The 12,609-nt window shown below is 54.4% G+C and overlaps 1 protein-coding gene and 1 pseudogene across 13 annotated transcripts in view; both read right to left on the reverse strand.

Moving 5' to 3' along the window:
* The window catches only part of PHLDB1 (pleckstrin homology like domain family B member 1), a gene marked incomplete at its 5' end in the record, with an annotated part of 39,405 nt that extends 37,815 nt beyond the window's left edge, over positions 1–1,590 (reverse strand). For 11 of the 12 annotated variants that reach the window (XM_079709371.1, XM_079709362.1, XM_079709360.1 and 8 more), the window contains 2 exons: positions 744–867; positions 1,519–1,578. In XM_079709371.1, the coding sequence (XP_079565497.1) occupies positions 744–867; positions 1,519–1,578 (184 nt within the window). Of the gene's footprint in view, positions 1–743; positions 868–1,518 lie in introns of all 12 variants that reach the window. The other variant, XM_079709377.1, reaches the window with a different exon arrangement.
* LOC307055662 (trehalase-like) overlaps positions 1–12,609 on the reverse strand; it is a 424,950-nt pseudogene that overhangs the window by 41,355 nt on the left and 370,986 nt on the right. The gene's annotated exons all lie outside the window — the stretch shown is intronic.

A 12,609-nucleotide genomic window follows, 5' to 3' on the forward strand; every position in this document is an offset into this window, starting at 1 on the left:
GAAGGGCACAGAGGATCCACAGATAGAGTAGGGAAGGGGGACTTTTCTGCGGACCTTCCCTTTGTCCCCCCAGTGCTCCCTCCCTAAGACCTTTTCCTCCTTCCCCGTTCTCCCCCATCTTTTCCTCAAACTCTCTCTGCCTCCTTCTTCTCTCCCTCCCTTCTGCCACCTGCAACCCTTGCCCTCCCTCACTCCCCTCTCATCAGTTCAACTCTCCCCGGGCTTCCGCAGGCACAGCCCCTCCCCCTGGCAGAGCCCCTGGGACCGGTATTTGGAGAATGTGGGGAATGTAGTGTCACCCAGGCAACAAGTGCAACCTCGAGAGTAGAGAGGAAGGGCAGAAGCTGCAAGGTGGAAGCGGCTGTGCCAGGGCCTAACTAGGAGGTCTGCCCCCACTGCCATCTCTCCACCTCCACCAGCACCTTCTCCCATGCCAGGCATTGCCCTGGAGGGGGCCCCCTTTCTTCTTGGCCACAGTGGTTGCCAAGAGCCACGTGCTCTCCTGTTTCAGTGTTCTCCTCCTGATTTCTAAACTGATCTTTAATCCCAGTCATGGAGCCAGATTAGTCTGGGCAGGCAGAGACAAGGGAAGCAAACTGGTGGGGTAGGTGGCACGGCCTCCCATTTGGGGGAGGTGAACACTGCCAGCAGGTATCAAGAGGGCCCCAGCACATGCCAGGATCCCAGGGCAGGAATGTCTATGGGGATGGAGGGGTGGCAGGTCAGATGCCCCCCAGACTCACCTTCCTCCAGCGGCAGAAGAGTGATGGCCGTGCTGAGCCGCCCGCTGCCCAGGCTCACCAGATGGGGTTTGTCCGTTTGCACTTTCAGCCCTTTGCCTGTTTCGATCAGGTCCAAGGGTCCTTTCTGCAGGTAGTGGAGGTGGGGGATGAGCATCATGAGACTCCTGGCCGGCACCTTACCACCCTAGTCCCCGTCGTCACACCAGCACTCCCTCCAGCACCTGCCCTCTCCAAAGGGCTCTGAGGGTGTAGTGCAGAATCCTGCACAGAGCAGTATTCCACTAAATTGTAATTAGATCTGAATCTAGGCCACTAACTCGTCCCACTGGATTTATCTCAAGTCTTGGTTTAACTGCCCCTTTTGTCTGTTAGGACAGAAACAGCAGAAAGTAAGGGGAGTGGGGAGGTGCTTGGTAAGAGGAGGGGGTACTGGTAGAGGGGACCGATCAGGACTTGTCCCTGTGGACCTGTCCGTGGCAATCCACTTGGCCATTGTTTGCCCCTGTTAAACTAAATTACAAGAGAGGGCAGGGCCTGGATCGAGGAGAGAGATACAGCTCAGGGTCAATCTGTAAAACACTTCCTGACTTTCAAAGGGTATTTTCTGAGTGAACCAATTAACCTAATTCAGCTAAAGACTTAGCTGTTAATAGGCTTGGGACCTGGGGAAGAGCAGAGGTAGTACCGCTGTCATCCTTGGGCTGGGACCACGTAGGTAGAGGAGTCGGCACATCCTCACCAACAGCCCGCTTGCCCTGCCCCCAACCACACTCACCTGCACCATAGCTGGGGTCTTGCATCCAGGGCCCACTTGGTTCCTATTGATAGTGTCCATTGTCCTGGGGCTCCAGAGCTCCTGCGGACACAGCAGAAAACAGGTGAGGTGGGGAGGCCAGGGTAGAAAAGGGCAAGGAGTAGGCTCTGTAGCAAGGTTCTCAGGGAAGGCGCAGGCCCGTATCACCGTGGTTTCCAGCATGCTCCTGCTGAGGGAGAAGTCAAGGCAGCTCAGGAGCTTCCTGGGAGAAGGCAATGTCACATCTTCAGCTATGGCATGGATACCACACCACACCGGTCCTGGCCCTTGCCACACATAGGAAGCCCAAAAAGTCCTATAGGGCCCAACCTGTATTGCTGTACTTTCTTGCCTGATACCCAGGACTCGGGCCTTGGCAGCTGAGGACCCTCACACAACTGGAGCCGTAAGCAGGGTGGGGGAAATCTACCTTAGCGGGAGAAGCAAGTCCAAGGAAGTCCCTCGAGGGACACTGGTAGACAGGGGGCCCCAGGTGGGTGGCAGGGCTGAGCAGGAGCTCCCTCCCACAGCCTTTCCCTCTCCTTCTTCTCCCTTTGTCTATTTTCCCAGGGGTCTCAGAAGGATGTTTTCTTAAAGGAGACACACGGGAAAAACGCAACTATTCCTGCCATCTCTTTGTCTCAATTCCTGCACCCTCTCTTCCCCAGAAAGCAATCTTACCCCGAAACAGTCAGCAAAAAAATAAAAACCCTCCATGGTGACTAACACTGGGAATATAGGACTCTGGGGATCTTCACCTGATTTGGTGCTGTAGGAAGCTGAGGTCCTTAGAACCAGAGGTAAAATACTGACAGATTCCAGAGCCAGAACTTGAACTCTTCCTCACTCATCCCTTTCTCCCTGGCTCACAGTTTTGGTACCTGCAAACTCTGACGAAGGACCTTTGTGTACTAATATGTACCTACATGCCCATCCTTGGCCAACTTGCTAAGGTTCATCTGCTGCTGAACAATGTTTCTGGGGAAGTTGAAAAGAGTGTAACTGAAGGTAGGGAGGGAGACGTAGGAAGGCAGGGTGCCCCTCCACTTTCTCTTCCAGCCATCTTCCAAGGGACTTGGAGAAGAAATGGGGGGGGAGGAGCCAGCATTCCAAGTAACGGTCTGACCCTGGCAGTGGGGCCCAAAGGCCTTAGCCATAGAGTTACTAATTTTACCCTCCCAGCTTCCACCCTTCCGGACCTGGACTGCATCGTCTCCGTCACCATTTCCACCCAAGCTGGCGGAAGAGAGGCTGGAACAGGGCCTGGGGCCGGCCCCAAGTCTGCCTGGGAAGAGGGAGGGCAAAGGCCGTTAACCTACACCAAAGCTCAAGCTGGCCTGGCACCTCCCCAGGAGATCTGGCCAGGGGGAAGAATTTCCAGGGACTGAGACTGCTGTACTCAGGGAAATCCCTCAGCATTCTCTGAGGGAGGGGAGGCAAGAGAGTGGGCTGGGGATGGAGAGTTTATATAAAAGAGGGGGTAAGAAAAACAAAACGATAAATAATGGTGAAGGAAAGGCATCATCACTTAGTGGAAAGAGCTTTAGACTGGGGTATAAGAGCCTTAAATTTTAATCCTGACTTTACTATTTATTAGCTGAGAGATCTTGGAGAAGTTACTTAACTTCTCTGAGTGTCAGATCATTCTCTATAAAACTGGAATAATGATTTAAAGAAAAAAGAAAGATTGTTTGGATTACTGCTTGCCTGGGGCTAGGGGTGGAATGGGGAGTGAATATAAATGGGTAGATTTTGGGGGGGGGGTGATAGAAATGTTCTAAAACTTATTTGTGATGATGGTTGCACAGATCTGTAAATATACTAAAAATCACTGAATGTACATTTAAATTAAGTGAATTTTATGGTATGAACATCGTACCTCAATAAAACTATTAGGGTTTTTTTTTTTGTAAAAGATGATTGTCTGGAGATTCAGGTATTATATGAAATGACACTCTGTGAAGTGCAAAGCACTATAAACATGCCAGTTATCAGTATGAGCTTCATGAACTTGAACAAGTCACTTCACCTATCTGGGCTTCAGTTTCTTCACCTGTCAAGTTGTCATTATCACTCTGTGAGGTAGCAGTGGGTGTGCTCATTTATTTACACCAAGGATTTCAAGTGCAGATAAAGATTGTAAAGGAATAAGGTTGATGGGGAACACGAGTGATTGGAGGGGAGGAGAGAAGGGAATAGAAGGTGAAAGAAGAAGGAGAGATAAGGAGAGAGGTGTAGGGAGAGACAGAGAAGATAAGAAAAGATGTAGAGATTGGGAGGCGCGGGGCTGTGGCCCCAGCTTCGAAACCTAATCCAGGTGAAGTGGAAAGGTACACCAGACCAGCGCGTCCCAGCACGCGGGCGGCGCTCTGACCCAGGGGCTGCGCAGCGGCCGGGAGAGCAGCCACGGCGGCGGGGGGGGGGCGTGGGGGACGGGTCGGGTCGGGGGGCGTGGGGGGCGTGGGCGCCCTCTCCTCCCACCCCACCCCCGGCCAGGAGTGCCAAGCGGGCTGCTCCGGGGCGCCTCCCACCGGCCGACCTGCTCCCGTCCCACCGGGCTGCCCACTACCCGGGGCTGTAATTACCCACCCCGCTCGCCCAGCCCGGCCTCCGCGGCCGCTCTGGGAAACCCCGCCCCACCCGCTGCCAAAAAAAGGCCCCTGCGGTGCGAGTCCAGCTGTCGGGGAGGAGGGACTGGGGGAAGCGCCGCGGTCAGCCTCGGCTCTCAGTAGCCCTCCTGCACCGCGAGCAGAGATGCCCAAGCCCCTCCTCGGGCTCCGGGTGTTAGAGGCCTGGGTGTCTGGAGGGCCCCTTGTGGGGCGAGGCCGGGGCTCCGGCCCCTCCGGCCTCTCGGCCCAGCGCGAACGCCCGGGCATCCAGGCCACGGGGGATCAGCAGTCCTACCCGGTCCCCAGCTCTTTGCGCCTCGTGGGGCGCCCAGAGTCACCGCTTCGGGGGTCTCGGCACCTTAGCCAGGGCGGTGGGGGCCCAGGGAGCGGCCGGAAAGGCCTGGAACCGACACAGGCACTGGAGGAAGTCCAGACTCCAAATTAGGCCCCAGAAGAAAGGTCCGAGGCCGGCCCCGGAGCGAAAGCGGTCCCGGCGGAGCCCCCGCACGGGTGCTTCCGCTCCGGTCTCACCTGTGGCCCCGGCGGCCAGACCAGGCCTCGCCCCGGGCGTCGCATGGCTGTGGCCCGAGCCCTCCCGGGCAGAGTAGGGATCCTCTCGACCCGCCGCCGCCGCCGCCTTCGCCCGCCCGGCAAACATCCGCCCTCGAGGAAGGGCCGCCGGCGGAGGAAGGAGCCGGGAAGGGAAGGAAACTGAGGCTGGGAGCCCAGCGGGCGGGGCGCCGGAGCCAGGCGAGGGCCGGGGAGGGCGCGGGGGAAAGCCAGGGACGGAGGGAACTTCGGGAGAAGGAAAACGAGGGGTCTGCGGAAGGACGGGGCGGGTGGGAAGACGAAGGGATTTGGAGGGAAATAAGAAAGAGGGAGACTGAGGGCAGAGGATGGGGAGGAGGGGAAGGAGGCGGGAAACCGGATAGAGTCCAGGGAACGCAGAGGTGGGGGGAGACTGGGACGGAAAGGTAGAGGGACTGGGGGACGAAGGAGATGGGGGAGACTGGGGACAGAGGAGTCCTCAAGGAAAGGGGGTGACGGACCGGGGGAGCAGTCGAAGGTACCCAGGGCCGTGGAGGGGGAGACCGGGGGGGCGGGAGGCGGGGCCCTGGAGTAAAAGAGGGGGCCGGAGGGCAGGCCGGGGGACCCAGGAGTCGGGAGAGACCGTAGGCGGGCAGCCGGGGCTGGAAGAGGCGGCGGGACAAGGCGAGAGTGTAGTTCGGGGGTGTGATTTTATTTGTGTGCGGGGTAGAGGTGGGGTGCCGGAAAAGGGCAGCTCTCCGAGGCCGGGAGGCCGGGGGACTGAGTTGGGTTTCCGCACGGAGGGCTCCCTGCTGCCCCTCGCCGCCCTCCCCAGGGCCGCCAGGTGGGACAAGGCCGCAGTGTTGGGCCGCCTGCTGGGCCGCCCCGCCCGCCGCTGACGCCGGACAAGCGGCCTTTCTTTGGCCGGGCGGGGAGAAGGGGCCGCTTGTTTGCCCGGCGGGGGAAAGGGGCGGCCCCCAGACACCGCCGGCTCCCCGCGGGCGGCGGCGGGAGGGGGGCCGCGTGTGCAGCATTTGTGTGTGTGTGTGTGTGGGGGGGTGCGTGTGTAACAGTCGGCCTGTGTGAGGACTGAGTGCGTGATGGGTGTGTGTGAACGGCGGGGCCGCGTGTGTCGGGGTGCGTGGGCCTGGGGAAGGGCGTGAGCGCGAGGGGCCGCAGGTGTGAATGTGGGCTTCCTGGGAGGGCTGCGGGTGCTTGGCGTGTGTGTGGAGTCCTAGGTGTGCGCTGGGTCCCACACGTGTCACGGCGGAGAGAGGCGCAGCTGTCCGCGTGGCGTGTGCGGTGGGAAGGGTGCGTGGGTGATGCCGGGTGGGGCGCCGAGTGTGTCTGCGCGTGGGATGCCTGACGTGGTCGGGAGGTTGGCTTTTGTGTGACCGGTTCGATGAGTCAGCCTCGGGACGGCTGAGCTAACGGGCCCAGTATGCAGCCCCGCCCCGGCGCCCTGAGTCCCCCGTCGGACCGCTCGGTCTCCCGGCCCAGGCTCCCCTCTTGCCCGCCTCGGCGGAAGCGTCCGCGGGCGCCTCGGCCACCCAGCTGCCCCAGCTCCCCCGCCGCCCCCGGGCGCCCGCGCTTCCGCATCCCGGAGGAGCCCGGAGGACCTGGCTCAGCCCCGGCACCAGGGAACTCCGCAAGGGATTCGAATCTGGACCGTGCGGGCGTGGCAAGAGCGGAGACTCATTGCCCCGAGCTTCCCCCCTCTGGCCTCCCAGACCCCTAAAGACGCGGGGCCTTGGAGAGGGCCGGGGAAGCCTCAGATGTGCCACCCATCTCCTGAACACACGCAAGAGTCCCTCCCGGACACCACTGCTTCCAAGCCGGACTCCGCAGCCCTTTCCTGTCCGCCAAGGCGGCCCGGCCCGGGACTGGAGCTGAGATGGCCCGGGGGACACCCCCGCTCCTGGTGCAGGGCTCTCAGTCCTTCTGTCGGCGAGAGAGGGGAGGTGTGGAGAGCAGGCGGACGAGACCCCGCGAGTGTCGCCCAGACGTCTGGGTGCCCGAAGGAGGGTCTTGGGACAAGGATCCGCGTTCCCCCCGGGGGGGAGAGCGCAAGGGCCCCCTCTGGCGGCGGCGCGGGCGGCGGCTCGGGAGGGCAGGAGCAAGCAGCTCTCGGGAAAGCAGCGGAGCCCACTCCGCACAAAGCCTCTCGCGCCCCCACGCACTCACCTGTGGCCCCCCTCCTCCCCTACCGGTTTCTTCCGGGCTCTTCCAGCCCAGAGCTGATCTGAGGGCTCTCTCCAGGTCCCTGGGACTTCCTCTTATCCAGTCCCAGCCGCGCAGCGTGCAGGACCCGCAGGCGTAGTGGGGGGGAGCGTTCTTACCTCGGGGGGAGAGGGGGACACTGGTTCCTTCCCCTGGCTCGGCCGCCGCGGCCCCAGGCTCAGAAGGACACTCTTGCTTTTCCCTGGGAGCCCGCTGAGTAGGAGGAGAACGAGCGGGTCCCGCCTCCCTACCCCACCCCCCCCCGCTAGTCCCCGCCCCCGTCCCCCGTCCCGTCCGCCTGGCCAGCCAGAGGAGACGCCCTTGTGGGACTGGAGCCCAAGATCCCCCCACCCACCCTTTCCCATAGCAGCACGTCCCCCCCGCCACCCCGGCCTGCACAGCGCCCGCTTTGTTCATCTCTCTGCAGCTGGGCTCTCCACTACCACCACCACGTACACACCCCTATCCCCACTCACCCTCCCCTTCGGACTCTCCTAGACCACCCTCCACCCCTAGGCTTTAAGGCTCTTCTGAGAGGGTGTTTTTGATAGTTTTTCTCTAAACACCCCCCAACACCTTTTTTTTTTCTCACTTTAGATGCCCGAATGCTCCATGAGCTCCCAATGAACTTCATGGTCGCAGCCCTACAACATATTCTCATCACCTCCAAATATCTGCCGAGGGTATCCAGGTCTACTCTCTGTTGCCCCTTCTCCTCATCCTACTCCAAGCCCCTCCACCATGACGACCTGTAAATGGGGTGGATAACTCTGCATATAGGGTGTCACAGATTTTTCTAAGGATAGGTATAAGGAGACATGGTAAAGTGCCATGCAAACTGTAAAACACAGGAAAGCTGAATGGAATTATCGTCTTACCCCGTGTAGCTCCACCCCCACCACAACCTGCAGGATTACAATTGGGAGACAAGCTGTACGTTTACTGTTGAGCGCACCATGCTACAGCAGTTTGGGTCTCTGTAGGAGCGAGGGGTTAATAAGGAAGAAGAGGGGGGCACCGAAAACCTAAGGGAAGCCTAGAAACTGAGCCTGGTTGAAAGTCATTCTCCCCACCCGAAATCCAAGCTGACAGCGGATCCTTACCTTGCAAAGCCAGCTCTCGCCCCAGGAGACTGACAGGGGACGCCCTAGGGAGCTGAACGCAGCTAGACTGGACCTCTTTAACCAGCACTGGAGGGACCCCTGAGACTCTTCCTCCCTGAAGGAGAGGAAGGAGAAAGCCAAGGCTGGCATAAATTCCAGTGAGGGAAGGATAGCAGAAAATAATTTGTCCTCTTTGGGATGGACAAATCTTGCTCTGATTCAGTGACTTTAGTGTGTACCCTCCCTGCCTAACCCAGGAACAGCAGAAGGTTGAACTGCAGGAATCTTTGGTCACTCATTGACAGGGCCAGCATTAGCAGGGGGACCCCCCACGGCTGGAGGCTGGAGCTGACCGAACTAGAAGCGGGAGGGGCTGGAATGCTCTCTGCAGCTACCTGGTATAGCTAATAGAGGTTAAACTATCAGGCTTCAGCATGTGCTGTGGGCACCAGGAAGCCCCAGGATTTGGCCTGGGGTGGAGGAGCGGTGTTTGGGGTGGAAGCCTCTTATTCTTTCTTTCTTCATACTGTTTGAGGCTCATAAAAGTATTTTAACTCTGACCACCTTTTTATGAGGCAGATCACAACAGTGATTTTCAGGCTATTCTGTTTAAAAAAGAAAAGAAAGAAAAAGAAACAAACCCCAAATTTGTTGTATCTTATGTGCCAAGACCCAGAGTTTGAGGGAAGAGGCTCAGATTGGGGTACCGCAAAGACTTTTCACATAACTCTGTTTCACAATTCCAGCTCTTCCTTACCGTCTTGGTCAGGAGGAATTTCAGGGAATAATCAAGGCTGCCACGGAGGCGGCTGATGCTGAGGCAGGGGGTTGAAACATCACCCATCTGCTCTCTGTCCCCCCAGCCCAGCGGTCAGCTGACCCCATGATAAAGGTTCTGTGCAATGTGTCCTCGCTCCTGCTGTCGGGGCCCTATGTTCCCACAGTTAGAGCACTCAGGGGACTTCAGACCTACCATCCCCACCCTGCTCCACATCTGGAGCCCATCAAAAAACTCAGTGCTCTCTCACAGTTACGCAAGAGGTTGAGCAGCTGGGAGCTCAGAAAGGGGGAGGAAGAGAGAAGAAAGCAGAAAACAGCTTTCCAAGCGTGCTTCAGACTTTCCGAAGTGGAAGCAGGGGGAGAGGGCAAAGGCTGGGTGTGGAAGGGTGGATTTTTTAAGGCCCTCTGCACTTGGCTATGAATGTCACGAGTGGACTTCCACACCCAGCCTGCCTTTGCCACAGCACATTTCCCAGCTCTGTCCGTCCTCTCAAATTGTACATCCTCCAGCCCCAGAAAGAGGTGATTATTGCTCATTACAGCAAGCAATCCCTGTAGATGCACACCCTATCCCAGGAAGCTAACCTTTGTGGCCTCTTTGGATCCTGAATCAGGCATCATTAGTGTAGGTGTGGTGGCAGCAATGATGCCAAGTAACTCCTCACTGCATCCAACTTGGAGAAAAAGTTCAAACCTTTCTTCACTACCTTCAAAAGAGCAGAAGCTCTCTTCTCAACTTGTCTTAGAAATTGCACAATTCACACTTCCACCCACAGCTAAGATACGTCCAGGCTGAGTGGGAAATTTGGGTAGGACAGAAGACTGGTCTTATTTACCCTCCGTGGCTCAGAACCTTCCTATGAGCTGAAAAGAACAAGCATTCATTCGGGCAAAAGAATGGGAAACAAGACCTATTTCCATTTCTCTCATTGCTTTGAATTGGTAACACCTCTTTTTCAAAAAGCTCGTTAACCTGATCTGATTTACACCTATGGGAACTTCCCAGAATTGGACTAAGCCTTAAATGACCACATAACCCCTGCCCTATGAACGGCAAGGCAAAAAACTTTCCTTTTTGACCACTGAGGGTAGAGGTAGGGGAGTGGCCCAAGCTTCTGAAAACCGCCCAGTTGCTTGACTCTTGTGTTTGAGAGGGGGCAACAGCTCAGTTTGGAAAAGTAGTCTAAACTTCGTAAAGGCCTGCCTCCACATCAGTCACTAACTCCCCAGGGTGAGATGTGAAACTGACGTAGAGATGCATCTGCTCTTGGGTCAGGAGCAATACACAGCAACCAACTTACTTGCGGATCTTCTAGGAGTTTCAAAGAAGCTCTACAGCTGCAAATATATTTACCAAATGGGGCAAAAAGAGGGAATGAAGGGAGAGGATGGTTGCAGTGAGAGATGTGCATAGTACAGGGGAGTCAATTCTGAGTTTTTGCTTCCTTTTGAGTGATTCCTCTAAAACCTACCAGACCAAAGCTCTATTCCTCACCCTTATTGAGACCCATGTTGAGTATCACTAGTTGCAGTTGATGCCAACCTACCTTAGCAAGAAAGCTTTGTAAGGAGGTACAGCCATTGCTTCAACTTCAATCTTCCTGAGGATGGGGACTCCTCCTATTTTCCTCCTCTCCTCCTCCAATGAGCCCTGCAGATGAAAACTTTTTTTTTTTTTTGGCCCCGTCTCGCAGCATGCAGGATCTTAGTTCCCTGACCAGGGATCAAACGTGCACCCCCCACACTGGAAGCGCAGTCTTAACCACTGGACCGCCAGGGAAGTCCCATAAACTTTTAAGAAACGCTATGCTCTATCAACCCTGGAAATCTCTGAGAGCCTACCCAGTGTGAACAACGTTAAATTGGAGGGCAAAATTTCCTGTAGAGATGCATGGGTTGATAGATTTGGGGTTTGATACTGTGAGTAGATGAATGACAGACCTTTTTTTTAAAAGGAACTCACCTACCTCCCTACCTCCCCTGTGTGGAATTAATTAACCCAGAGCAGGAACCACAAACCTCCTACATTAAACAGAATGCTCAGTCAGATCTAATTATTTCGTTAGTTTCCCTCACAAGAGGCCAACAAAAACTCCCCTTGATGCTGTGGAGGGATCAGCTGCCAGTCAGAGGGTGTGGCATGGTTTTGCTGTGCTTCATTTCACTGGATTAACGTTACAGCCTCAGAGATCCAAGCCACACTTCAGCAACATTAAAGATACTTGCAATTTCTCTTGCAATTTCTCAAAATCTTGGCTTTCAACATTAAAATAAAAACTTATTCATTCCAGAAACTTACTATTCATCAGAGATTTGCCTTCCAAACAATTTGGTGACATTCAATAGTTTTTCAAGTTAAATAAAAGAAAGTAAGGAAGAAGCCTTTTCTGAGGGAATTATCAACTTCCAAGGAAGGCCTTCATCACTCATGCCTGCATCACTTACTTCTTACCACTGTTTGTCTAATGGGGAAGAGAATGCTCCAAGGTATCACCAACTATGGTTATTCTTTAAAGATGAAGCCTCGTTTTTCTGACTCTACAACTGGCTCTGACAAAATTAAGATCAAAAGCCCGTAAGTGGCATCAAATTCAAAAGCTACACTGTCAGGAGTGCATGTGTATGTGTATATGCTCAAATGTAGAAAAATACACAAGACGACACAATACCTGTAAGAGGGAGAAAAGGCAATGAATACTCTCAGATAGAGATTATTTCCTCTTAAAGAAACGTATCATTAATTTTTAATCTTAGATCCTGTTACAGCATTCTGAAGACACCAGAGAAGACACCAAAGTATGAGAGAGTCAACAGTCTAAAAAACATTCATTTTATAATACTTTTTATTTGATTAAAGAATTTGCCTTCTTTGTGTACAATGGAATGTTATATTCCCTATGTATTTTACAGGGTTACAAAACTTCTCTCATTTTAAATATTACCCCAAAAGTAATTTTAGAAAAAAAAGGTTTTGTGAAACTAAACTTCACTTTAAAAAAATCATATGGACACACAACTCTCAAACAAAACTGAATTAATAAGATTTCTTGTCTACTTAACTACATGACAGATTTTTTGTTCCAGTCCCCTTCCTCAAAAAAACCTTATGTGGAAACCAAGCTAGAGATAAGGATTCTTCCCTGATGCAGTTAAGGGACAGGGAAAGGCCAGAAATTTCTTTGGCAAACAATTCCACCCATGGCCATTTGTGTGTGACTGCTCTGCTTCAATTACAGTACACCCTTTGCAGGGAAGGCCAGATGTTGTTCAGAGTGGGAGTCGTACTCTCCAACCAGCTCAAAGTGCAGGAAGTCATCTACTGTCATCTGTCTCTTCCCCCTGTCTGTGGCTGCAGCCTGGCAGCAACTCCACCAACTCCCAGTGCAATACTGGGTTAAAGGCCAACGCTGGGCTGGCTGATGTAGTCTTCTCCATTGAAGAAGTAATGGATGAGATGGGGCTGAGAAACAACCATTACATGATGACACTAAACAGAAAAGGCTTAGGGGAGAAAAAGGAAGGATTTCAGACACAGGAACAGAAAGGCTGCTGAAAAAATGCTGGGCAGGCTAGAATGGAGTATATCAATGCCTACACAGCAATATTATCAGCTGCATCTTGAAATGCTAAAAACTTGGTGGTGAAAATGGAGGCTCCTTGATAGCTCAGGACCAATGGGATTGGCACAAAGACTCACTGAACCTACAGCCTCCAAAATCATAACCTCATGTCTGATAGAAAGGAAAAAACTGATGACACAGAGAACATTCAGAAAGAGGGAGGTGGTGAATCTCAGGAATGTGAATGGATTACAAAGACCATTAGCTATCATG

This window comes from Hyperoodon ampullatus (genome assembly GCF_949752795.1).
Source record: "Hyperoodon ampullatus genome assembly, chromosome: 7".
NCBI classification, from domain to species: Eukaryota; Metazoa; Chordata; class Mammalia; order Artiodactyla; family Ziphiidae; genus Hyperoodon; species Hyperoodon ampullatus.